The sequence below is a fragment of the Gouania willdenowi genome, chromosome 13 (assembly GCF_900634775.1).
Source record: "Gouania willdenowi chromosome 13, fGouWil2.1, whole genome shotgun sequence".
Taxonomy (NCBI): domain Eukaryota; kingdom Metazoa; phylum Chordata; class Actinopteri; order Blenniiformes; family Gobiesocidae; genus Gouania; species Gouania willdenowi.
Genome location: NC_041056.1, coordinates 1,103,771 through 1,131,570, shown reverse-complemented (window position 1 = coordinate 1,131,570; position 27,800 = coordinate 1,103,771). Strand labels below are relative to the sequence as shown.

General features: G+C 37.7%; 1 protein-coding gene across 1 annotated transcript; it reads left to right on the top strand.

The window, feature by feature from the left end:
• The first annotated feature begins 72 nt into the window (after positions 1 to 72).
• On the top strand, positions 73 to 24,841 carry LOC114474532 (echinoderm microtubule-associated protein-like 2). Its single transcript, XM_028464919.1, has 22 exons — positions 73 to 263; positions 4,690 to 4,917; positions 6,525 to 6,642; positions 7,263 to 7,364; positions 15,184 to 15,212; positions 15,281 to 15,410; positions 16,913 to 17,062; positions 17,801 to 17,870; positions 18,017 to 18,127; positions 18,905 to 19,000; positions 19,071 to 19,205; positions 19,276 to 19,375; positions 19,607 to 19,761; positions 19,841 to 19,966; positions 21,067 to 21,198; positions 21,379 to 21,446; positions 21,543 to 21,631; positions 21,721 to 21,818; positions 21,903 to 21,990; positions 22,079 to 22,174; positions 22,956 to 23,086; positions 23,803 to 24,841. The coding sequence occupies exons 1-22, from the start codon at positions 188 to 190 to the stop codon at positions 23,926 to 23,928; spliced, it is 2,454 nt and encodes an 817-aa protein (XP_028320720.1). The 5' UTR covers positions 73 to 187; the 3' UTR covers positions 23,929 to 24,841.
• The last annotated feature ends 2,959 nt before the right edge of the window (positions 24,842 to 27,800 follow it).

Genomic DNA, 27,800 nt, shown 5'->3' with positions numbered 1-27,800 from the left:
AAATCCAACAGGAAGCAGCTGGTTAGGTTACAGTGGTGGTAGTGAGGAGGTTAGAGGGGGAGAGAGGGAGGCAGAGGCAGGTAAAGGTGTGTGTGTGTTTTAATGAATGTGGAGGAGAAGCGGAGAGCTTTCACCGTGAGGCACACACGAAGGAGCCGAGGAAGAGGAGCCGGAGCCCGGGGAGAGGATGGCGGACAGGGTGGCATCGTGTGGGAGTCTGTGTGACAGCCAGAGCAACCTGCTGCTGCAGTACTGCAACAACGGTGAGATCATTTATGACATGTCAGAGATGGTCAACAGGCCACAAATATGTGTGATTTTATCTCATCTCATATAATTAACATTCTGCATGATTTTTTGCATTTTCTAATATGGAGACCTTTTGTGTTTTTAGTGTATTTTTATGATTTTCTATATATTTTTCCTTTTTTTGTGTATTTGTTGTCTTTTTGTTTATTTTTCTGTAATTTTGTGTATTTTTGGAGTCCTTTTGTGAATTTTATATGTTGTGTATTTTTTGTCATCCCGTTGTGTATTTCTGTTGTTATTTGTGTGTTTTTGTTTCATATTCTATATATTTTTCTCTTGTTGTGTGTTCTGTTGTGTTTCAGGAGTCATTTTTAAGTATATTTGTTGTCCTTTTTTGTATTTTACATGTGTTTCTGTGATCATTTTGTATATTTCTTTGTTATTTTCTGCTTTTTTGTGATTGTTTTTTTTGTTTTTTTGTCTTTTTTGTTTCCATTTGTTGTGGTTTTGAAGTTATTTTGTGTATTTTTGTTTGAATGTTTCCTATTTGTCTCTTACTTTGTGTTCTGTTGTCGTGTTGACTTTTAGAAGTCATTTTTGGGTATTTTGTTGTCTTTTTGTTTATTTTTTTGTAATTTTTTTTGGAGTCAAATCGCAACAAAAACACATTGTGTACTTTAGTTCTCATTTTCTGTATTTTTGGAGTTCTTTTGTGGATATTGTATGTGTTTTTTAATATTAGTTTTGTGTATTTCTGTTGTTATTTGTGTATTTCTGTTTCATTTTGTGATTGTTGTTGTTTTTTATCCTTTTTTGTTGGAGTCATTTTGTTTATTTTTGTATGAATTTTTCATATTTCTCTCTTATTTTGTGTTCTGTCGTGTTTTAGGAGTCATTTTTGTGTTTATTTGCTGTCCTCTTGTGTATTTTTCTGTAACTATGTCTGTTTGTTGGAGTACATTTTTGTATTTTTGACTTTTTATTTATCATTATTGTTTGCCTGTTGCCCCTGTCTGCTCTATGTTCATGTGTTGGGCCCTGGTTTAAAGCTTTCTGAAGGCAGAACAGGCTCTGATTCAGGTCTGAGTTCCTGCTTATGCAAAATAGCAACATTAATAAATGTCTCACATGGATGTGAACGAGTGAGTGAGTGAACGTGTGGCTGAAAACTGAGGAGAACGGAGACGGATCTGAGACACGACGCTGTTTGTGAGTGTGAACCTGTCTGTTTTGTGTCAGTCGCTCTCCTCTTGTTTCCTGCTGTATTTACCATCTGTGTTCTGGCTGTAACCGGAGACCGTCAAAAAAAGTCTTATTGATCTGCTCTGCATGTTCTGTTTCTGTAAAATGAACCAAACAACACTAAAATTACTCAAAATGACACTAAAAATACTCAAAATTATACCAAAAACACAGAAATTGACTTAAAACATACAGTGACAAAAAACACAAAATGTTAATAACAGGAAAATACACAAAATGACTCAAAAACACACAAATAGTTGAGTAAAAGGAACCAAATGACAATAAAAATATATAACAATATATCTAAAAAAGAACACAAAATGACTCAAAAAACACAAAATGTTTCCTTCTCTATTTGCCATCTGTGTTGTAACTGGATACCATCAAAAAAGTCTTAATAATATTCTTTACATGTTCTGTTTTTGCAAAGTAAACCAAATGACAGGAAAATGGACAAAACAACACTAAAAATACCCAAAATGACATTATAAATACTCAAAAATGTACTAAGAACACAAAAATTGACACAAAAACAACCACACAAAGTGACTCAAAAAATACAAAATGTTGCGTAAAATGAACCAAATGACACCAGAAATACACTAATAGACACTAAAAACACAAAATACATCTTTAAAAAAACCCACAAAATCTTTCCAAAAACACACAACATGAGTAAAATAAATCAGATGACAGGAAAATACACAAAACAACACAAAAAAAAACACAAAATGACAACAAAATACACATAACGTTTCTCAAAATGTTGAGTAAAATGAACCAAATGAGACTAAAAATACACAAAATGACTGAAAAAACACTAAAACTGTGCTTCTCTATTTGCCATCTGTGTTCTGGCTGTAACCAGAGACCGTCCAAAGTCTCATTGATCTGTTTGTTTTTATGTTTTAATGGTTCTGAGGAGCAGCTTGATGTGTTATATGTGTCAGTCCTGCTTTTCTCTACAGAATCATGTACAGGGTCGTGTTGTCACAACATGTAAATGTTCCTGATAAGTCTCCATGCTCTCTTTATATGTTTGGCTAATGAACAACTAATATAGTGCAGTTTGAATACACACATACCCATGGACCCACTGTGTGGCAACTAAAACAAATCCTGACAAAGGTTAGGGTTAACCCTAACCCCAAAAAGCCACAAAAAACACACAAAATAATCAGAAAAATAAAACAGATTACAGAAAAATATACAAAATAACAACAAGGTAGATGGAATGGCAACTAAAGTACTCAAAATGAAAATAATCAATCAATCAATCAATCAATCAATCAATCTTTTATTTGTATAGCACCAAATCATAACCAATGGTATCTCAAGACACTTTACAGTAGAGCAGTCTTAAGGACGGACTCTTCATTTTATGGATACACACATATGCATATATACGTATATACACATACATATGTATCCCACACCCAACATGAATTCATCATGGCGGCAAGGAAAACCTTCTGTTAAGCAGCAGGAACCTTGTGTGGATCCCATTCCTATGATGAACAGCCATCGACGTTATGCTGTGTTGGGTGTGTGCAAAAATAAATACACGTTAGATAATTATTGAGAATTATACCAAAAATACTCAGAAAAACACACAAGATGTCGCACACAAAGCCCCCAAAATGAGTAAAATGAACCAAATGACAGAAAGATACTCGGAATGAAAAATACTCAAAATGTCACAAAAAAAAAAAACAGAAAATGTCTTTAAAAACACACTTATTGAGTAAAATGAATCAAATGACAGGAAGATACTAACAAACGACACAAAAAATACACAAAATGACTTAAAAAACATACAAAATGACACCATAGACACAAAATGTTTCACAAATGGTCAGTGATGAATCAGGCTGAGTGACAGGAGGAGAACAGCCTTCACTGTGTGTGTCATTGATCCTTAATGAGAGGAGGAGGGGTCTGAAGGATGCTCAGAAAGGGGCAGGAGTCAGAGGCAGTGAGAGAGGAGAGACAGAGGAAGGGGAGGGGCTGCAGGAGGAAGTGAGACTGAGTGGGAGGAGCTACAGCAGCAGGCTCGGGAGGGGAGAGAGGGAGAGAGAGAGCACCATGGCAGGTAGGAGAGAGCTCCACCTTCATCATCACTACCAGCACCACATCAATATTTCAGCACACACACACACCACACACACACACCCTCTCTCCTCCTCCTGCTTTGTTTCCACCTCTTCATCCATCCTTCCTTCCCTTTTGTGTGTCGTCGTCCTTTATCTGTGTGTGTGTGTGTGTGTGTGTGTGTGTGTGTGTGTGTGTGTGTGTGTGTGTGTGTGTGTGTGTGTGTGTGTGTGTGTGTGTGTGTGTGTGGGTGTGTGTGTGTGTGTGTGTGTGTGTGTGTGTGTGTGTGTGTTTCATCAGATGAAGGTGACTCCTCCTCTTTCCATCTCTCCGCCTGTTTGCTGATAATGAACCTTTTCCTCACCATGATGTGACAGAATCATGTGACCTTTGATATCCAATCAGAGACCACGGTGTTGATAATTAGGTTAACCCTAACCCTAATTTTCATTAAGCTTAAAAGAGCCTTTGATGTAAATAATTAATGTAATGGTGACAGTATTTTTAAGTTGCACAGTTTACACATCATATCGCAAGGTATCATAACGTATATTGTAGAGTATTGTTTCGTAATATGTTTTGTTGATTTTTAGTTTTCTGCCGAAGATTTTTGGTTGCCAAATTTTTAAAGCATCACTAGACTTAACATATCTTAGCTTATCTTACAATGTCTTAGCGTATCTTAGTGTATTTTGGCGTACTTTAGTGAATTTTAACGTATTTTGGCGTATCTGGGCGTACCTTGGCGTATCTCAACATGTTTTAGCGTATCTGGGCATACTGTAGTGTATCGTAACGTCTTTTGGCGTATCTTGGCTTATCTTAACGTATTTTGTTGTATCTTGGTGTACCGTAGCGTATCTTAACGTACCGTAGCGTATCTTAACGTACCGTAGCGTATCTTAACGTACCCTAGCGTACCTTAGTGTATTTTAGCGTATCATAATTTATAATGCTGGTTTGAACCCACGACTTCATTAAACATCCCAAACTGTTGCTTTTTCACCGTCCCGCCATTTATTTTCTTGCAGCAGTCATGTTGTGTAAATTTTGCTTATGTTCTCTGTCTTCACTTGCGTGCCCCTCCCCCTCCTTCACGTGTAGATGACACGGTGTCGGCCAGCAGTAACATGGACATGGAGGACCGCGTGTCTCACATGGAACAGAGGCTCCAGCTGCAGGAGGATGAGATCCAGCTGCTGAAGGCTGCCCTGGCCGACGCCCTGAGGCGTCTGGGATACTGTGAGGAGCAGAGCCAGGGGCGACAGGTGGGGGGCGCTCACCCCACCAGGAGGTCTCTGCCTGCGTCTGCCACGGTGGCACCAACCAAAGGTCAGGGATCTCTACATGATGGCAATGGTTTCTGATTGTAAATTAAGGCAAGGATTACATTTTAAAAAATTGGAAACCTTCAACTTTTTTGCAAATAATTCTGCAAAATTTCCTAAAATTACAAAAGGAATTTTGAAGTCATGACTCTAGTTTGACAATAATCTAAGTCTAACTGACGGCCCGTGGCCAGGTGTGTCTGTTTGTGTGGCACCAAATAAAAATACACAAATGACTCCAAAAATACACAAAATGACATTAAAAATACAATGAGTGGAAAATATTTAAAATTACGCTAAAAATACACAAAATAATGAAAAACTTTCAAAATGACAACAGAAATTTACAAAACTTATCCAAAAACACACTAAATTACACCCAAAATGCAAAGAACAACTCCAAAATACACAAAATGACAGAAAATATACAAAATGATAACAGAAATGCACAATTCGAAGAAAAACATTCATGACAACTGAAATTTACAAAACAACTCTAAAAACACACTAAATGACACTAACAATATGCAAAAGAAGAAAATAATATTCTAAATGTCAACAAAAATAAAAAATAAATTACCCCCAAAAACACACTAAATGACACCAAAAATGTACTAAATTACAGCAAAAATACAAAAAAGGACTCCAGTAAACCCATAGAATGGCAATAAATATACAAAATATTTTTTCAGTGTGTGCGAGTAAAATTTTATCTCATCTTAAGTGTGAATTGATGACCTTATGACCAATTTGTTTACCTAAAATAAATTAGCATGTGTTGATCACATGATCATATGTTCTTTATAAACATTGTGTTCATGTAAACTGAGATGTGTAAGAATTTAAAGATGAAGATACTGTTTTATTTCTTGATGTTTATTTATTTTATTTTAAACTGTTTTAAAGTTTCCATTTACATGATCAATATAAATCAAATCAAACATTATCCTCTATAATTCTAACTGTATATAATATAATCCACTGCATTGTCTTCATAGAGAAGGTATTTATGGCTCCAGGAGGACTTTAATCCAGGTGAGATGAGGTTAAATGGTTCCTTGTAGAGTAAAGGTTACAGACCCCTGACCAGGGGAAGAGGGTTAGGAGACCCCACTATCAGAGCTGGACCCTCTGAATTTAATTCATGGGGTGAAACAATGCAGATGATAAGTTGGTTATGTTACTGTTAAATTAATTCATGTACAGCATTTCTGTAAAATAAAAAAACAGAATAAATGTAACCTGTTGTTATGATTTAATGTTATTTAAAAAATGTTTTATTACGTCTTATTTTAAAATGATATAAATTCAACCACTGCTTGTTGCAGAAAAACTTAATATTGACACTAAAACATTAAAATATTTAGCAAATATATCTCGAGTCATTGTCAGTCTTTACTTCATACAAAACTACGGTACGTTAGTTACAGTTAAGTCAACTATTCATCAGCATGTATGTCTATGCTGTACCCCCCCCCCATTCAAAAAAGGGTTCCACCACTGGAAGAGTTAGTGTAGAGCCCTGAAAACAACACCAGAAATGACAGAAAATGATTCTAAAAAACACACAAACTGAGAACAAACGCTCACAAATGTTTTCCTCCTTCTCAGTCCGTCAGCTGCTGCAGACTCTTCCCTCCAGACCTCTGAGCAATGGCTACGTCCAACACAAACGTCTGCTGTCCTCACCCTCGTCCCCTAAGAAGGAGGTGCTGCAGTCCATTAAGAGGTACGTCTGAGAGACGCTCACACACACACACACACACATCCAGGGACTCCTGCAACAAATACACGTGGATTTATATAATCAATACACTGTCTTTATCCAGCTTACATTAAAAAACAAAGAGGACTAATAAAAAAAACCTTATATATTATATTTAATGATATTTCCCACAGTGAACAACCGAAGGGTTTCACTGAAAATGTATTTTATTACACAATAAAATAAAATTGTTTTGTGGCAGAGTTTAAATTTGAATAAATAATGAGCACGTTAGTCATTGATTAGCTAACAAAATTCAACAGTTTTCATCTTTTTTATTATTGACATTCTTAAAAAAGATTATTGATAATATTAATAATACAATAAATGTATGCAACAAATACATAAGATTACAAATAACTGTTAATACAGTTTATAATTATAATATTGATTGAAAGAGAAAATAAATGGACGATAAATGTATTAATCTCTTATTATAATTAATAATATTCCACAATTATTAAAGACATGATTAACTGTTAATTAGCCCCAGTTTATTTTGTGTTGTACGTTTACTATTTATAGTAAAATAATAAACATACTATGTTGTATGTTTACTATTTCTCTGCTCTGTGCTCCTTCAGGAAGAGCATGTCCACAGAGCGCCTCACCATGGTCAGGAGGGAGATGGCAGCAGAGAGCAGGAGTCGCACCACCTCGTCCAGCAGCTCGTCTGGTGGAAAATGGTGACGTGTTTCTGTGCAGAGCACCACACTCTACCTACACAACGCTAGGGCTGTGCCAAAATATCCATACAACAATATATCGCAAGGTTTTGTCTCGCCATACATTATTGATTCACTGGAGCCACATATCAAAATATATTTTTATTTATTTCATATTAAATTGTTTTTTTTTTATTTTATTTTTTGGAACATACAAGACATGATGAAAATATGTATATATATATGTATATATACACGCATGATGCACAGAGATAATGTACATACAATGAGAGAATAGGTGAGGTGTAGATGTTTACAAAGTGTGTGTGTGTGTGTGTATTAAGATGAGACATTGTGTAGTATCCACTTTGTTTTACTTCCCTATCATTCATGTGAAATTGATTGACAATGTTTTGTAATTCCTGTGAAATGGATTCAATGCAGTGGATAAATTCTGAACTTCTTCAGTGACACAGATATCGTGGATGTATTTTCCTGTGATACTGTATCTCGATTATTGCCGTATCGTGATAATACCCTTGTCATGGGCAAAAATATCACAATATATTGATTATCGCCGTATTGTGATAATTCCGTTATCGGGAGGGAAAAAAAAAAAAAAAAACCCACAATATATTGTTATCGTGGGCAAAAATACCGTCATATATCGTATCGCGAGGTACCTGGCGATACCCAGCCCTACTTCTGACCCTGTTGAATACTTTTTAAAAAAAAGGACCTGTATTGAAGAGAATTAGAGCTGCTGGAAACAAAAACTTAAAACAGACCCAGGAGTGGAAGAAAAAAAAATCACAATTGTAGAACTCCTTAAATCTATTTTTGTCTATTTTTTTAAACTTTTTTTTCAGTCTTAATCTTTTTTTTTTGTTTTTTATTCTTTTGTCTGACACAAAAAAAATCAACACAAAAAAGAAGATTAAGACTAAAAAAACAAAAAGACATCATAGATTTTTTCTTTCTTCCACTACTAGATCAGCCCTAATCCTGTTCAGTAGATCTGTGATCTCGTCCAAATAAATATATATATTTTAAAATCATTTTAAGGAGCGCTGCATTCCTTTAAAATACACACAAACCAGGTGTCCTTGATTTACTCGCTAACTTCAGCCACCAGAGCGTGTCAGCGCACTGTGTAAAGGAGAGTAAAGGTCCTCTAGGAGAGCTCTTCTTCTCTGCTTAATAGTCTACTACCAAACCGGTATCTGTTTTTCTCATGATTAGTCATACAGAACATAATTTAGCTTTAAAGTGGGAATAAAATGCTACTCATCTTCTTCTTCTTCTTCTTCTTCTTCTTCTTCTTCTTCTTCTTCTTCTTCTTCTTCTTCTTCTTCTTCTTCTTCTTCTTCTTCTCCTTCTTCTTCTTCTTCTTCTTCTTCTTCTTCTTCTTCTTCTTCTCCATTTATTGCTGAGCCATCAGTGATTGCATTCTCTCTCTTTTATTCTGTCCTGTCAGCTCAAATGTCTAAAGGCCCACTGTGGAAGGGGGCGTGGTCAGTGTGCAGAGGGGGAGGGGCCGTGCAGGCAGGAAGCACGCTCTGATTGGAGGATGGTGCTCCTCAGATGTGTGTGCGTGTGTATAAAAGTTTCCATAGTGAAGAGGGAAGTGTGTGTGTGACTGACTGACTGCTGTTTGGTGACTCTCAGACTAACGGAACATGAAGAAGATTTCCAGGTAACAAACAGCTGCACACACAGTGAGAACATGTGGTAGATCAAGAGTGTTACTGTAGATCAGAGTGTTACTGTAGATCAGAGTGTTACTGTAGATCAGAGTGTTACTGTACACAGAACTTTACAAAGTTTACAGCTGTGAGAACAGGGTGGAGAGTTGGTTTCTGACGGGAAAGCTGTGCTCGTACTAAGCTCTGAGGCTGTGTGTGTGTGTGTCTGCAGCGTGTGTGTATGTGTCTGCAGTGTGTGTGTGTCTGCAGTGTGTGTGTGTGTGTATGTGTGTGTGTGTCTGCAGTGTGTGTGTGTCTGCAGTGTGTGTGTGTCTGCAGTGTGTGTGTGTGTGTGTGTGTGTGTGTGTGTGTGTCTGCAGTGTGTGTGTGTCTGCAGTGTGTGTGTGTGTGTGTGTATGTGTCTGCAGTGTGTATGTGTCTGCAGTGTGTGTGTGTGTGTGTGTGTGTGTGTGTAGGGAGGGGCAACCGCACACTGTCATGTATTATTACAGAGATAAGCTGCAGCACTGATGAAACAGACACATGATGATGTCATTATTACATGTAATTCACAGAGCAAACACTCATTAAGTTTATGTTTATTTTATATTTGTAGGGTTTTTTTAACACTTTTTTATTCATGTTTGTTTTAGCTTTCACACATATTTATTTTTGTTTTTAATATTGTACTGTTCCTGCATTGTTTGCATAGTAGCCCATGTGTTTTTATCTATTTTTAGTCATTTATGTAGATGCTTTTTGCAGTTTAGCATTAAACATGTGTTCAGTAAAAACCAAAATATATCTTTAAACCTTTTTTATTCCATGTTATAGTTGCATTTCATTTATTTTCTATTTTTTATACTTTTTAAGGATCATTCGGTTTGATCGTTTGGTAATTTTATTATTTTTTCTCAGTAAATGTTTCGTACAGAATAATTCTCTTACAAATAATCAATTATTAGTTTTCTTACAATACAGTGTAATGTATCTCCTTACAAAACTAAAACTTACATATTTAAAGAGATTAAATCCCATGATTATTGCAGTTTCTAAAATAAAATACAGTAAAAAAAAAAAAGGTATTTATATCTAGATGTATTTTGCAGTTTAGCATTAAAATACATGTAATAAAAAATGTTTTTAACCCTTTTTTACTCAATGGTATAATTGTGTGTATATATATATATATATATATATATAATTGTATTTCCTATTTTAAAACATTATAACACATTAATTTCTGTTTGTTTTTGATCGTGTGTTAATTTCATTATTTTCTCAATAAATGTTTAGTATAGATCTCTTAATTTCATTTATGCACAAAGAATCAATTCTTATACTTTTTTTTTTTTTTACAATGCAGTGTAACATATCTACTTAAAAATTGTAAATAATTGTATATAATTCATATTTATTCAATTCATTTTTAAAACTCTAAATTAATTTAATCCCATAATTATTACATTTTCTTAAATTAAAATACATTTAATTTTGACAAATACATTTGAAGTAGCTTATTATTGGTTACAGACATTTTTCAAAGGCGAATAGTTTTTTTTAATTGTATTTGGCTTATTTTATTTTTGTAATTTTTTCAGTAGTCTGAAATTATTAAAATCAATTTTTTGTGTGTAAACCTTGCAATAAAAAATTTATTATATTTTGTAGACTACATCTTATTTAAATTATACATTGTCATTAATTTTGAAATTTTCATAATAGTACATTTTGTTTTTGTTTTTTACTTGAAAAAAATATTTTATTATATTTTATATTTTAAATTGTGGTTTAATATTATAACACACACACACACACTCACTGTGAGGGAGGAATAAATGTGAAGTGACAGACGACTCAGCACATGTGTCAGTTATCGTTCTACTGACCACACACTGCACCAGCAGCGTTTTTACCGTCTGTCTGAACTGCAGTAAAACATGGACGCCCATAAAACACGGCTTTGGCTGCAGGCCCAGCGTTACCCAGCGTCTAACGCTGATTAAATCTCTCTCTTCATTAACATTCAGAACACACACATCAGCTTTGCTGGAATTTCTTTAAGTTTCTCTCATGTTGAATCTGAATCGATTTAGTTCAGAGGCCAAATGTGGAGCTTTTTCATCTCAACGTTGAAGAATAATAAAGAAAAAAAGGGCAGTTTCAATATTATTGTGCCATAGTTTGTGCTTCCACGAATAAATTATATCTAATTTATGTAAAACACCAACAATATTCAAGTTTTTTGTTGTCGTTAAGTGATTAACTGAGTCAGAAAACAGTCTCTGCAGGAAATCCACTTAAAAAAATTTGATTTTGTGACTTTGGGGAAGTTTTTGGGGAATTTAGATACATTTTGTGGGATTGTTTGTGAGAAATTTTAGGGTTTTTTATTTATTTATTTTTTAATTGCAGTTCTAACCACAATTTTAGTTTAAAAATTATTTAAAAAAACATGTAAAATATTATTAATACAACATTTTTGTATTGCCTGTTTATATGCTAAATTACAATTTTAAATTCTAAAATGATGATAATATCAATAATACAATATTTTTACATGGTTATTTATATACTTAAGTACTTATGTTTGTGTTAATCTACCTCACTGCTACAGAGGAGACTGAATACTTTTATGTATTTATTATTTGAGTGCAATGACAGTAAATCTAATAATATAATTATAAAAATGACTGTCATATGATAAAAGCCCACATTTTGTGAAATGTCATTTATTTTTTGCATTTGAAAGGCACTGAGATATAAATGATTTAGTAATGATCACAATAATTAATGTTTCTCTGTCACTGTTACATTGAGTTTGACACGTGATGTGGTTAATTATGTTACTTTCTCTCTGAGCAGTGACTCAGCTTCTTGTGTGTTTTGTTTATGAGTTGAGAACCATAATGGACAGTAATGGATGAGGAAGTGGATGCTCTCAAATGCAGCAGCTTGTAACCTGATTATTCTACTTTCGTTTAGACACATAATCCAGTGTTTTGTAACTTTTTTGACTATATTCAGTAACTGATCATTTACCCTCCTGCAGAGGTTCCCAACCTGTGGTCTGCAAACCTGCTGGTGGCTCACTGTGTTTGCCTGCAAATGAGAATAGAAGAAAATGCACAAAATGACTCTAAAAACCTTCATAATGACAGAAAAGTACACAGAATGATGACAAAAATACAAAAAATCACTAAAAGCTATACAAAACGATGACAAAACTCATTTAACGACAACATAAACACAAAAAAAAAATTCAAGGCACAAAAAATGACATCAAAAACACACAAAATGACCTCAAAACACAAAAAATGACTTCAAAACAACTTCAAAAACACAAAAATGACTTCAAAACTACTTAAAAACACACATAAATGACTGCAAAAATACAATAAACAACATAAAAACACAAAAAGCGACTTCAAAAACACACAAATGACTTCAAAACCACTTAAAAAAATGGCTTCATAAACACAAAAAACAAAACTAAAAACATACAAAATCAGAGAAAAAATGCTAAATTATACTAAAAACACACAAAGATCAACAAATACACGCAAAACTACAATAAAAATATTCAGAATGAGAGAAAATATATTAAAAGATGCCAAAAACGAACAAACGACAAGAAATACACACAATGACATCAAAAACACACAAAACAAGGTCAAAAATACAACAATCATAATGTTGTGAGAACTCTCACTGTATAATGAGCAGAACTCTACAAATGATGGTCACGATGCTGGAATGTTCAGAGGAATCCTTTAAAATATTTAATATTCTTTTGATTCCTCTTGTGTTTTCACGTCACATTGTGAAGTTTTTAGGTGTAAATTAAAGAAGTTTTTCGTTCTAAATCCTGTCTCCCTGGGAACCACCCCCCCCTACCCCCCCAAGGCACTCACGCACGGCCTAAATGCCAACTTGTTTTCCCTGTCCCGCTGCCAGTTTCCCAGAATGCCGTGCAGCTTCTAATGACTGAACCAATGTTGTCCCCATGGTGGCCCCACCTCGTCCTCCTGACAAACATGTGGTTGCACACTAACGCACACACGCTGGAGAAACAAACGAGCTTTCATGTGGTGGTTTGTGAAGAGCCGACTCTCACACACAGACGTAGGCAGGACGACGCTCCATCAATGGACCATTCCTGTTGACAGGCTCCTCCCACTTAAGTAGAAATCCAAACAGGTAGATACACACGGCTCTTCCTGGTGTCGCTAAATAAGCTGCTACACTGAATCTATATTTCAGAGATGGATTCTTTACCCAGTTTAATTATTATAATTAGATCTCAGGTATTATTCCATTGGAATTTAAGATCAGGGATTTTGGGAATGTTAAGAATGGGAATTATTTATTGGAATTAACCAGAATACATAACTGTATCATATCCAAACATAATTAAATATGAGCGTCTGTGCAAAAAAAACCCAATAAAGTACATTTCAACTAGGGTTGCAAAATTCCGGGAATTTTCAAAGTTGAAAACTTTTCCAAATTAAAGATTGACTCTTAACAGGGATGTTATATTTAAATATATTCTAGCATCATCTAAAATATCAATATCAGTTGTTTAAAATGAATCCCAATTCCCATTTTTATTTCCCTTGAAAAGTTCATATATTTTTGGGGAAATTCCCACTTTAAAGTAATGTTCAGTATGAATAAACAAAAGTGTCCAGAATAAAAACTAGCTTTTTCTCAAATCAAATTCAGAGTTTGATGATTTAACATTAGAATGTTCATTATTATAAACTGTTCAAAGTTTGTGGTTTCTAAGATTTGTATCAGATCGCTCTGCGTATCACCAGGGATGTACCTGGTGTACGGAGTCGGTCATAAAAACGTCATATTTATTATTCACAAATGTTCCACATCAAAGGCTCCTCAGTGTAAACAGCGATACATCAAAGGAAGCAGTTGCTCCTCCACCCCAGGAGTAAACCCACACCTCAGCCACGAGGACTCGCCTCATGGTTCACATGTGGAGCATCTTCATTCGACCTGTTTGACTTTAGCAGATGGAACGCCTGGAAACAGGAGGAAGTGAAAGGATGAGGTCCTGGAGGGCCACAGTACTGCGTGTTGTAGAGCACATATGAGTTATTTTGTGTGGCCCTCAAACTAAACACACAAAATTACTCCAAAAACAGTAAAAATGACAGAAAAATACTAAAAGAAACAGCAAATTTACAAAACTTCTGCAAAATATACAATATAACAGCAAAAATACACAAAACGACAACCAAAAATGTTTGAAAATGACAGATTAATTGACAAAGCGATAACAAAAGGCCTTTTATTATTTCTTGTATTATCAACAGAGAAATATACAGGACAACAAAAGTCTCCAAAATGAACAAAAATAACCAAAACAGCAAAAACTAAAATACTGCAACAAAAAATTAGTGAAACATCTACAAAAATGACTGAAAACTATACAATATAACAGCAAAAAATATACAATATAACAGCAAAAAATATACAATATAACAGCAAAAAATATACAAATCAGCAACAGACATTCCTAATAACACACTAAACACCAAGAGTGGCTGAAAAACACACAAAACAACAACAAAAATCACAAAATGAGAGAAACATGTACACAAAATAATTTAAAAAAACACACAAAAACCTTTGTTATTCCCTGTATTAATGCTCAGATTGATCGATCGTTATTCTTCTCATCATCTTGTTTTAAATCCTGCAACCACACGGTGATTTACTAAAGAAAAAAAACTTATTAATAATAACAATAATAAAAGCATCATTAAGCAACAATGAAAAGCAACTTGTGCTAAGCCTGAATTTTCTACGATAATTAAGCCATATATGTAATCAAACAAGCCTTTTTAATGCAACATTCTTTGACATTTTTACAATTTCTGGTTAATTTTTGTGATGTCAGGAAGGTGATTTTTGTTGTTTGAAGACAAGGAGGTTTATTTATTCCTGAATGTCTGGAGTCATGATGTGCACCTTATGCTGACTGTGCACTTTGTGCTGCTGAATAATTTAGACAGAAACATTATCTGAGCAGCCGTTGGTGAACATGGAGCCGTGCACATTGTTTAAGTGTAACCATCGTCACTGGAGACGTTTAATCCTCTTTTTCTTTTTCTTTCTTTCTTTGTTTGCAGTAAATCCAAAGAATGCAGCTTCAATGCAGGTAAGTACGTCCCTCCTCCTCCACACTGTCTCTCTCTCTTCTTCATCCCTCTCTCTCTCTCTCTCCAGAGGATGGCTACGTCAGGATGTTCCTCCGAGGCCGTCCCGTCACCATGTACATCCCTGACCAGCAGAGGGAAAGCTACAGCATCGACCAGAAGGTGGCGCTACCGGAGCGTAAGCTCAAACTGCAGTGGGTGTATCCTTTAACACTAGAAGTCCCAGGGATTTCTATATCCCCCCAGAAGTCCCAGAGCAGGGTCAAATGAACTCTAGGACCAAACTGACGACTCTGATGGCTACAATTTGCATCTATTCATTTGTAAATGCTCTTTTCGGCCTGGGGGGCCTGGGGTGCCTGGTCCCTGGGGGTGAACCTTAACCCCAAGCCTAGCTCAGCCCGGCGGCCTAGTCCCATCCAGGGCGCCAGGGGTGCTCTTTGCTACCACTGAGACCAGCCTGGGGGGCCTGGTCCCTGGGGGTGAACCTTAAAGAGATCTTCCACTGTTTTTACAAATGTGTCCTAAAACCTTTGAAATGTCCTCATTAGAAGATCTATGTCTAACAAACACATTACTTTGTACAGTTTTTGTTTTATTAAGTTTTTAAAATGGGACTACTTTAGCGAGTCTGTGTGCCGCCATGTTGAAATGACATCATTGATAATGCTGATCACCTCTTTCAGTCCATATAGTTCTGTAGGAGGAGAAGCATTCAGGATCATTTAGCAGCTTTTTCAGTCAAAATAACAACTTGGGTTGATCTAAAAATCAGTGAAAGTTAAAAAAAGAGTTTACCGCAGGGGGCGACAGTTCCATCTCTGCTGTTTGGTAGGCAACATGAAGAAGAGAAGAAGAGCAAAAAATCCAGACTTAAACCATTAAACCAAACCTTAGAACGCTGGTTCTTTGCATCAGACAGATTTTACTTGGGTCAGCATTAATGAGCAGCAGTGGATGTCTTTATTTACATGTACGGAGCTCTTCTGCAGCAAGTTTTTGTCGTTAATTCTCTCTCCACGTCTATAACGTAGATCAAGTGACTTTGAGCTTTCCTTTACTTTGTCATGGCCAAGGTTATGAGTTGGAGCCCAGTCTGGTGAGCATTCATCATACAGTGCAGCAGGTTTCCCGGCACTCTGACAATTCTCTTGTCCTTTGTCTTTGGTTTTTTTTATAATTGCTGTTATTCTAAATAGTTTATAAACCCCTTTGTCTTGAATAGAACTATGTCTGCATCCAACAACAGCACAAAGGGTTGGCATTAACTCAGAAACAAAGCGTAACAACTGAACCACACAAGCACAAAGCTCCAGTTTGTGTATGTCCTCCAACATGGCCGACTTCCGGTTGGCATTTGTTTTGCAAATCGGCTATGACGTCACGAGAAAACCATCTATTCTCACTTTGTGCACTAATACTGGCTACTCTGTACTTGTAACGCAGTATAACAAACATGATGAAAAAATGACTTTTAGAGAAAATAAAAAGTCTTTGGGGGTGTAACTAATGTGTGATATAAATAGAAAAAGGTTGGGAACCATTGCTTTAAACTGACACACTAAGAGTTGTATTCATTATCACAACCACAACACATGACAACATAGAATCTATAATATAGATCTGATTTGTGCACATATTTGCTGTGAAAGGAAGAAGGTTCTGTTTCTCTGCTACACGTCTTTAACTGATCCTGGATCAGGTACGGCTACCGCGGTCGCGACTGCCGCTCCAACCTCTACCTGCTGCCGACGGGAGAGATTGTGTACTTCAACGCGTCCGTGGTCGTTCTGTACAACACCGAGGAGCAGCAGCAGAGGCACTACCTGGGCCACAACGATGATGTCAAATGGTGAGGAAACTGATAGCATATACAGTATATGTAAATAAAAAGACTTAATTTGATCTTATTCCCACTGTGAAGCACGGTGGAGGTCGCATCATGCTCTGGGGTTCTTTTCAACACACTCGTTGTGAAAGAGGATTTAATCAGTTCATTTTTGTTGCGGTTTTTATATTTTCTCTGTAAATGTCTTTTATGTGTTTAAGTAGTAGTTTAAGTCATCCCGATTTGTTTGGATTTAGTCTTAAAAAAGTTAAAAAGTCGACCAAAACAGACGAAAAGTATTTGTTTGTAAAATGAACGCAGCCCATCATGTTGTGGCTGATTGGTGTAAGTTCATATATTAAATTTAGGTATTTGTGTTTACAGCAAACAGAAACACACAAAAGAACAACCAAAAATATTTAAAAGTTAAGGAAAAATTGACAGTGACAACAAAAACATACAAATCCTTTGTTATTTCTGATGAACAAAAATATTACAACATAAACACAAAATGAAAAATCTACAAAATTACAACAATAATAAACTAAATGACTCCAAAAATACACAGAGAACTTCAAAAATACAAAAAAAATACAACTGGAAAATAACTAATAACACATTAAACGCCAACTGAAATACACAGAATGGCAGAAAAAAACATACAAAAAAATCACAAAATGCAAGAAAAATGTACATAAAATAACTTTGAAAATGCACAAAAACCTTTGTTAACTTGTGATAAACTGTGTTTTGTCTCCCTAGCCTGAGTGTGCATCCTGACATGGTCACTATAGCAACGGGACAAGTGGCGGGAAACTCTAAAGATGGAAAGGTCTGAATAATAAGAATGACAAAAGGTCACAATCATGCACTATTGTCAATGATATTCAATCGTGTGTGTGTGTGTGTGTGTGTGCGTGTGTGCGTGTGTGCGTGTGTGCGTGCGTGCGTGCGTGCGTGCGTGCGTGTGTGTGTCAGCTGTTGGCCCCTCATGTCCGTGTGTGGGACTCTGTGAGCCTGAACACGCTGCACGTCATCGGGATGGGAGTGTTTGACCGAGCCGTCACATGTGTGACTTTCTCCAAGTCGGTAAGTCTGTCATACTCGCCCACAGGAAGACACACAACATTTACACACACACACACACACACACACATCACAAGGTTTACACACGGAGCCATTTAAAGATTAAAGCTAATGTCACTGATATCAACTATAGTTAAGATCTACTCGTACTCATGTTTTAATCACTACTGTGTAAGTGGAGTACAGCAGTCTTAAAATGCATTGCTTGTAAAAAATCAAAAGCTTTATTAGTTCTACTAGTAAACAACATTTCCAAAAGTAATTGGACACCTTTAACCATTTTTATGCAGTGTTTGACATGTTATTATGCTGGGATACCGGACTCACTTTGTTCTTTTTGTTGTTGTGTACATTAGTTAAACTCCTAAACTGTTAATTTTGGTAGCTATAATCTATAAATGTGTACGTATCGCAGCTCAGAGTGGAACTGAGTTATTTGACTGAATTCTCGGGAACGTGGTACGTGCTATTCGACGTTCTGGGGGCGTGGTCGTAGTTCATCAGAACTTGTTATTCAGAGGTGAGGTCAGGCACTGACGTTGAATGACAAGGCCTGGTTCACAGTTCCTGACTTTAATTCATCCCAAGGGTGTTCAATGAGTCAGACGTGTGTGCAGCCGAGCCCGGATCGATCGTGGTTCAGAGAAATGATTGAAAGCACTTTAAGATTAGGAGAATGTTTGATATAATGAGCTTCAGACAGTACCAACACCTGTGAGCTGTATTTCTATCTCAGGTTATTGTTATCAGGTAATACAGTGTGTGTGTTTGTCTCCTCAGAACGGCGGCTCCTTCCTGTGTGCCGTGGACGACGCCAACGACCACATCCTGTCCGTGTGGAACTGGCAGAAGGAAAAGCAGCTAGCTGATGTGAAGGTAGCGTCACCTTTCTCTGCTCCGTGTTGTGGAAGTAAAAGAATCACACACTGGTTTTGTGGCTCCGCAGTGTTCCAACGACTCAGTGCTGGGAGCTGCTTTTCATCCCATGGACTCCAACCTCATCGTCACCTGTGGGAAGTCACACATCAACTTCTGGACAATGGAGGGAAGCTCGCTCACCAAGAAACAAGGCCTGTTCGACGTGAGCGCTGTGACATCATCGCCTCAGCTTTTTACTGTTACTGCTCTCACTGTGAACGTCTGTGTTTCAGAAACATGAGAAACCCAAGTACGTGTTGTGTGTGGCCTTTGCCGAGAACGGAGACGCCATCACCGGAGACTCCAGCGGGAACATCTACGTCTGGGCCAAAGGTAGGAAGAAGAAACCTGGAGGATTGATCGTTAAAGCCGTGATCAGGAAGTGCTGTTTCCTTCACTTTTACTCATGCTATTAGCTAGTTAGCATAACGTGGATTGTTCTTTGGAGATTTTATAGTATAGACTTATCGTCTGCATTAGTCCTGCCCATTATCAAGGCATTTCTTGAATTTTCCGCCAGTTTGAAATAGAGAAACCAGAATGATGAGTTCTGTGTCCCAACAGGCGGGAACCGCATTAGTCAGGTGGTGTCTGGTGCTCACGAAGGTGGGATTTTCTCCCTGTGCGTCCTGAAGGACGGCACCATGGTGTCTGGAGGAGGGAAGGACCGCAGAGTGGTGTTGTGGGGCCACAACTACAGGAAACAGTCTGAGATGGAGGTGGGAGCAGTTCAGGGAGGACACCCCCCCCCCCCCCCCCACTGTTTTAATCAGTGTGTGTGTGTGTGTGTGTGTTTAGGTGGGAGACCTGTACGGTCCTGTTCGGGCTCTGGCTGAAGGTAAACCTGGAGAACTTTTTGTTGGAACGACCAAGAACGCCATCATCAGAGCATCTTTCCCTGATTCCTTAACTCCCATCGTACAGGTGACCTTCAGACGGTAGTTTGAACGCAGCGTCAGCGGGGAGAGAGCACATTATTATTATTATTGTTGTGATACATTACTGCATGTTTTGATGCGTTACACCATGCGTTATGTCATGTTGTAATTAGTGCTGTCAATAGATTAAATATATTGTGTGATTAATTACAGTAATTTTATTGTCATCATCTCATGTAGAGATTACAGGAAAGTCCATTCGAGGTGATAGTTCACTGTTTTGTCTGAACCGCTGTGTCACATTGTGTCACACACACAGTGTTGCCAGATTTGTGATTCGTGTTTGGGCTGTTCTAAGATGTGATTGAGCTGGAAATTGTCCATCGATCTGGCAACACTGATTCCCGATTTCACGTGTGACATCACAAATGTAGAAAATTTGAAACACGGCAATTTTCTCTGTGTTATAAGACTTACACAGACCACAAGCAAATGACTGGATGGGTTTATTTCAGCAGCGGCGCCGTATCAATACTAGTGAGCCCCTCAGTTTGTGTAGGTTTAGCAGCACGGCATTCTTTACATCTGGTCAAGTTTACCATCTTTCTACGCCTGAGTATTTATGTGCCTTATAAATATCTTCTATAGCTGCTGCTCTGGATTCCCGTGTTTCGGTACCAACGTGCTTCCCGGCTTCCGTGTTCAAAACTAAACAGAAGCATGTGGTGCATTCAGTGTGCCTCAGAAAAACAGGATAGAATGAAATACAGCATGAAAAAACTGCCCTGTGACCCTGACAACAGGAACAAGCGGGTCAGAAAATGGATGGATGAAAAAATTGATGCAAGCATGGATTTTACCGATGCAGGCACGCTGTGACCGATGCATCTCGATTTCACCCGTAAATTGAACCGATGCACACTGAATGGATCGATACACCCACATCGCGCATGTTTGTACCTAGATATTTGATTTGTATTGATTAATCTCCACATGCTTAGTTGTAACATGTTACCTCATGTTGTATGTGTTACGTCATACATTGTGATGTGTTACATCATGTCATGATGATGAGTTTATTTGTCAATGCACATGATACAAAGCAACAGAACAACAAATTTACATTTCAGTCATGATGCGTTTCAGGGCCACACTGACGAGTTGTGGGGTTTAGACGTCCACCCCTCCATGGAGCAGTTTGTTACCTGTGCACAGGACAAACAGGTTCACCTCTGGGACACCAAATCCCATCAGCCCCTCTGGAGCAAGACCATTGAGGTCCAGTAGGAACACACACACACACACACACACAAATATCAGGCAATTAACTGTATTAGTAATTTTTACAGTTTCCATCTAAGCATTTATTTATTTATTTTCTTCTTTAATTACATTTAATAAAATTATTTTTTACGTAATAACAAGTTTAGAGAACGAGTATTTGATCTGTTTTCACAGGATCCAGGGAGGTGTGTCAGTTTCCATCCCAGTGGCTCCGTTGTGGCTGTGGGGACGATGACGGGAAGGTAGGTTTCACACACACACACACACACACACACACACACACACACACACACTGTTCACTGCTCTTTGGTGGTAAACGTTCATCATTGTGTGTGCAGGTGGTTGGTGCTGGACACCGACACTCAAGATCTTGTTTCTACTCACACGGACGGAAACGAGATCATCTCCAACGTCAGATACTCTCCAGGTGAGCCCAAGCCCTGCTGCGCCTTTTTCCTCTGCCTCACCGCTAACGTAGCGCTAACGTTCAGCTAACATGCTCCTTTCTGTCCATAGACGGGAACTTCTTGGCCGTGGCTTCTCACGACAACTTTGTTTACATCTACGCTGTGACGGAGAACGGACGGAAGTACAGCCGAGCTGGGAAATGCTCGGTGAGTTCACACACGTGATAGTTCTCTGCTGCATGCTGGGTAATAATGTGTGTGTTCATCTGACCCGTCCTCGTTGTCTCCCAGGGTCACTCCAGCTTCGTCACCCACCTGGACTGGTCCACAGACAGTCAGTTCCTGGTCACCAACTCAGGGGACTATGAGATCCTCTTCTGTACGTCGACTCCACGTGTTTTTATTCACACGTGTTTGTGATTCATAAAGAGCTGAGCTGATTGGTGTTTACGTCTTTCTGTGTTCAGGGGAGGGATCAAACGGTAAACATGTGACCAACATGGACACGGTGCGTAGACTGGACTGGGCCACCTCCACCTGCACTCTGGGCTTCAGCGTCTTTGGTGGGTCCTTAAAGGAGCACCAGGTTCTATCATCAGTGATGACTCATTGATTTCCTTCATTGAATCCAGTTCAGAATCTTGCATTTTTTTTAAATGCATTTTCTTTATTTACTTTTTTTGCATTATTAACACTTTTGAAAGAAGGGTTAGATTTATTTATTAGTTTTATTTTGGTGATGTTTTTATTATTTTATTTTCATCCATTTTCCAACCGGTTTGCTCCTTTTTAGGGTTGCGGGGGTATTATTTTATTTTATTTATTTATTTAATTCATTTTGTATTTATTCATTGATTTGTTGTTTTATTTTATTATTATTTGCTTCCTACATCATTTTTTAAAAAATATTTTATTCATTTGTTTTGTTTATTTATTCATTATATGGTTATTTATTCATTTATTATTTAATTCGATTAATTTGTTTGTTTGCTTATTTATTTTATTCATTCATTTGTTTCTTACATCATTTATTTATTATTTTATTTTATTCATTTTTGTGTCTTACGTTTATATTATTTCATTTTATTTATTTTATTCTATTCATTTGTTTATTTTATTATCTTATTCATTTATTTTTTACACCATTCATTTATAATTTTATTTGTTTATTGAACATTTTTATTTATTGTTTCGTTTAGAACTCTAACAGCCTCTGTTATTACAGTATAAGTGGGTGTCATTTATTGATCATTTGTATTTATTAGTTAGATATTGTGGCATTGTGTGGTTAATCCAGGGATGGTTCACTAACTAACTTTATTTATTTGTGTGTGTCTCTCTCAGGAGTCTGGCCCGATGGCGCCGACGGCACGGACATCAATGCCGTGTGCAGGTCACATGACCAATCCCTGCTGGCCTCCGCCGACGACTTTGGAAAAGTGCATTTGTTTTCATACCCGTGCTCTCAACCAAGGGTCAGTGATTCTCACACACCACGACACACAGATTAAACAAAGCCAGCAGTTTATTTCATCCTGGGCATTGTTTAGGGTGTAGGCGGCCCGGGGGCCAAACACGGCCCTCAGTCTAACTTTGTGTGGCCCCCAATTTAAACGAACAATATGACAGATAATATACGAAAAAAGGACAACAAAAATGCACAAAACAACAAAAAAAAAACACAAAATGACTCCTGAAAACATAAAAAGTTTCAGAAAATGCACAAAGGGAAAACAAAAATACACAACTTTTCTCCAAAAACAAACAAGACGACTGCAGGTACACAGAATAATAACACACATAAAACAGCACAGAAATACACAAAATGTCTCCTAAATGCACAAAATGACAACAAAAATACACAGAATGACTATAAAATGCACAAAATGACAATATAAATACACTAAATGATTCAGCAAAACGCACAAAATTTCAAAAAATACACTGAAATTGCTTCAGAAACAAAAATGAAAACAAAAGCGTGTGTGTGTGTGTGTGTGTGCGTGTGTGTGCGTGTGTGTGCGTGTGTGTGTGTGTGTGTGTGTGTGTGTGTGTGTGTGTGTGTGTGTGTGTGTGTGTGTGTGTGTGTGTGTGTGTGTGTGTGTGTGTGTGTGTGTGTGTGTGTGTGTGTGTGTGTGTGTGTGTGTGTGTGTGTGTGTTCTCAGTTTAAACTGCTTTCCTAACCTTCCAGGCTCCAAGTCATGAGTACGGCGGCCATAGCAGTCACGTGACCAACGTTGCCTTTCTGCATGGCGACAGTCACCTGATCTCTACTGGAGGGAAAGACACCAGCGTCCTGCAGTGGGTGGTCGCCTAGGCAACGCCGCTCCTGTATGCTGTGTACAACACGCCCTCCCCGTCCTGCTGCAGAAATAAGACGCATGAATAGAGCAAGATGTCACGCTTAGAACGATTTTACACCATGCTAACCTGTGCCGTTAGCATTAGCTAACCTGTATCATTAGCATTAGCGCTAACGTGCCTGAGCCTTCCACTTTCCACTCCCTTTAACTGGGAATTCCATCTATTTTAGCCGTTTTATTTTTGGTCCTAACGTTCCAGCTAAACTTGAAATGATCTTCTTGATTCTCACATAGACGAATGTAACAATATTGTCACTATTATTGTCATATTTATGGAGTGAAGGCTGTTTACGATGGTGTTAATGTAAAGTGTCACAGTATGTCCGTTTAAATTATATAAACACAGGTGAATAATAATGATTATGTCTAAGTTAATAACTAAGTTAAAGCCTTCAGATGCTAAAAGCTAGCAGGCCTTTGCACTGGTTTGGGTCTCGGGGTGTAAATCTACACTGGATTGTGCTAAAATAGGTGGGATTCCCCCTTTTTAACGCCGACTGTAACCTATGAATGCCTTGATGTCAGCATTTATCCCCAAAAGTGTCTCATTTTCACCTGCTCTGAGTGAAATACTGCTGTAACTGTGTGTGGGGCCACCAGGGGGGGCCGCAGCACTAGAGCATGAATGATACTGTTCATCTTACACAAAGGTTTTAACAGTAACTATTAATGATAACTGTCTGTGTATCCTGCAGTGTAGCCGATGGATGTGTTATTTTAATATTTACCCTCGTATCGTTCTCTAAAGCAGAAGTCGGGGGCTTGTTGTGGACCGGGGGCTTGTTGTGGACCGGGGGCTTGTTGTGGACTGCTGTGCTTTAGCTTCACCTTCTGTTTGCTTAATAAAGTTTTTACCCTATTGCAAAAGTGGCTCTTGTTTTACTGCAGCCAGAAACTAAAATGTGTCAAAGACCCCCAATATTCACCTTAAAATGAAGCGGCACATATATAATTATAATAACAAAATAATATTAGTAATAAATAAGTCCAAAAATACACATAATGACATAAAAATATCTATCCACTTTAATGTGGATAAGTGTATATAGAAGTCTATAGCAGAGGCATTGGAAAAAAAATCTCCTCAAATAGTTTTATTTCTTTGTTAGAGTGAATTTTATCACCTGGAATTTATTTTAAAGTGTTTTTGTAAAGAAAAATAACAATTAGAAGAAATATAAAACACAAAAACCACAGAAAAAAGACACAAAAATGACTGTAAAACCTTAAAAAAAGACAAAATATAACTATATTACCAACATCCCTCTGTTAATGCACAAAATAATGAACATAAATGACTCAGCAAAAACACAAACCCTTTGTTGTTTCCTGTGTTAATGCTCAGATTGCTCATTATTCTAAATTTTGACATGAATATTGATCATGTGACCCTCAGATCAGATTCATTCACATTTTCGTGGCCCCGCCCCCTGTAATAAAAGTTGTAAAAACAAAAGTGAGTGTGATGGACTTTAAAAGCCTGTTGTGTTTGTGTTTTTTAGAGAACGTGTTGCTATAAATATTTCCTGTGATTGTTGCAGAGCTAAGTGTGTCTTCCTCGTGCACGGTATGTGCACGTGAGGCTGCACATTTGCATTAGAGACAGGAAGTGTCACAGTGTGTAGACATTAAAACTGTTTCCTCTCAGAGTTTCCATGGACACACACACACACACACACACACACACACACATTTCACCATGAACAGGTCTGCAGTCCATCTGAGGACACACACACACACACACATTTCACCATGAACAGGTCTGCAGTCCATCTGAGGACACACACACACACACACACACACATTTCACCATGAACAGGTCTGCAGTCCATCTGAGGACACACACACACACACACACACAGGATTCATAACAATGACCCTAAAATCAAGTGCAGTCCCATTTTGGAGCCGTGAGAACAGACACAGGCTGATTTGTTCTCAGGGACGATAAATTAAATAATGGTCTCATCATACTGTACCTCCCTCAGGCTGTTACACACACACACACACACGAATGCGATTCTCTGAGTCTATCTCTGACTCGTCTTATTTGAGTTTTACATGCAGGACAGAAAGTGAGTTTTTTTTATTTTATTTTTAATAATTTTGTGTGTTTTTGGAGTCATTTTTTTTTTTCAATTTAATCTAATTTTATGTTTTTGTCATTGATGTGTCATTTCAAGTCATTTATGTGTATTTTTTGTATATATTTGTTGTCATCTTGTGCATTTCTGTAGTATTTTTGTATTTTCTCATATCATTTTGTGTATTTACTTTGGGAACAAAATTAGAGTAAGACCCCATTTCCCCATGTCTGAGAGTTAAGCATATGATGATGTAACCATAACTGTGTGAATATATGTTTATATGTCAGCGATCATTCTCACATTTCAATGATTCCAAACACTTCTCTTCATCTGAGCTGTAGAAACGCACAACAAACGCACACTGAAACATCAGTGAACAGGATTCTATATTAAGTGTAAAAGATCTACAGTGTCTCACACATGGGCAATCACCGGCCCAGGGGCCAAATGTGGCCCCGCTCTAATCCTGTTTGGCCCCCAAAGTAAAAGCACAGAATTACAGAAAAAACAAAACAAAAAAACAGCAAAACCTCACACAAAAAACATACAAAATTACAGAAAATACACAAAAACACAATAAAAGTACATGAAATGACTGCAAAAGTACACAAATACATAGAAAAGGACAACAATACACAAAATGATTAAAAAACGCATTAACTAATAGACAATACACAAAATGTCTCATACAAATTGACAACAAAAATTCCCGAATTGACATCAATATACACACAATGACACCAAAAACATACAAAATAATAACAGAAACTGACAAAACATACAAAATGGGTTAAAATGTCATGTCCTCTACTTCTGGCATCTCCTGAAGTGGTCCGTTGGCACCATCTGGTGGTCTCCATGCCTCACTGTCCGGACTACTCACCTCTAATCTTCAGGATTGCTTCCAGCTGCGGCGGGGAGTGGTCTCCCCACCTGCAAGTATTCACACCACTACTTAAGACACTGGCAGACCACAAACCGACGCCAAACCATAAAACATTGCTCACTCAGACCCTCTCCGCCGCTGGGATCCCTTCTGCCTCCTTCATCTCTGGAATCTCTCTGCTCTCTCCACCCTTCAGCTGGTTCCTCCCCACTCCTGTGCCAGGCTCCTTCCTTTCGTCTGTGTTGGCTGCAGCTCGAGCGTCTCAGTGTTCCTGCCCATTCGGGGTTCAGAGGTTTTCTTTTGTTAGTTTTTGCCCTTTCTTAGTTTATGCCTTTAGGCCTAGAATTTTGGTTTCGTCAGTAGTTTCCTGATTGTTCTTATTTAACCTTAGTATTAGGTCTCCCTCAGTTTGCTCAGCACTTCCTTAGTTCTCCACTACCCCACTTAGGGCGCTGGTTGGTTTTATGTTGAATTCTGTTTTGTGAAATAAATCAGTTACTTGTATTTGTGCCTCCTGTTGTGCTGTCTGCGCTTGAGCCTCAGTTCTGTCTCGTGACAGTATGGTTTGGCCATAATGAGCTCAGCAGATCGCACGACAGATGAGGGCTCAGCCGCTCATCAGGCTGTAGTTAGTCATGACGCAATTCTAGGCCGGCATGAGGAGCTACTCAGGACTCTTGCGTCTAGCGTTAATGCTTTAATCAGTCAAATGTCTCACCTTACTGGTCAGCAGTCCGTGTTAGCATCTTCCATAGCTGCGTCAGGTAGCCAGCCTACCCCCACTAATGCCCACGAGACGACGGTTGTAGGTTCTCCCTCGGCTCTGGCCACGGTAGGCCGTGAACCCACGGTT

Bases quoted from the DNA above. Each gene is read 5' to 3' on its own strand.
- LOC114474532 (XM_028464919.1), top strand. From the start codon at position 188: ATGGCGGACAGGGTGGCATCGTGTGGGAGTCTGTGTGACAGCCAGAGC. The intron at 19,206-19,275 runs GTGAGCGCTGTG...TCTGTGTTTCAG, and splicing joins AGAAACAAGGCCTGTTCGAC to AAACATGAGAAACCCAAGTA. The intron at 23,087-23,802 runs GTCAGTGATTCT...CTAACCTTCCAG, and splicing joins ACCCGTGCTCTCAACCAAGG to GCTCCAAGTCATGAGTACGG.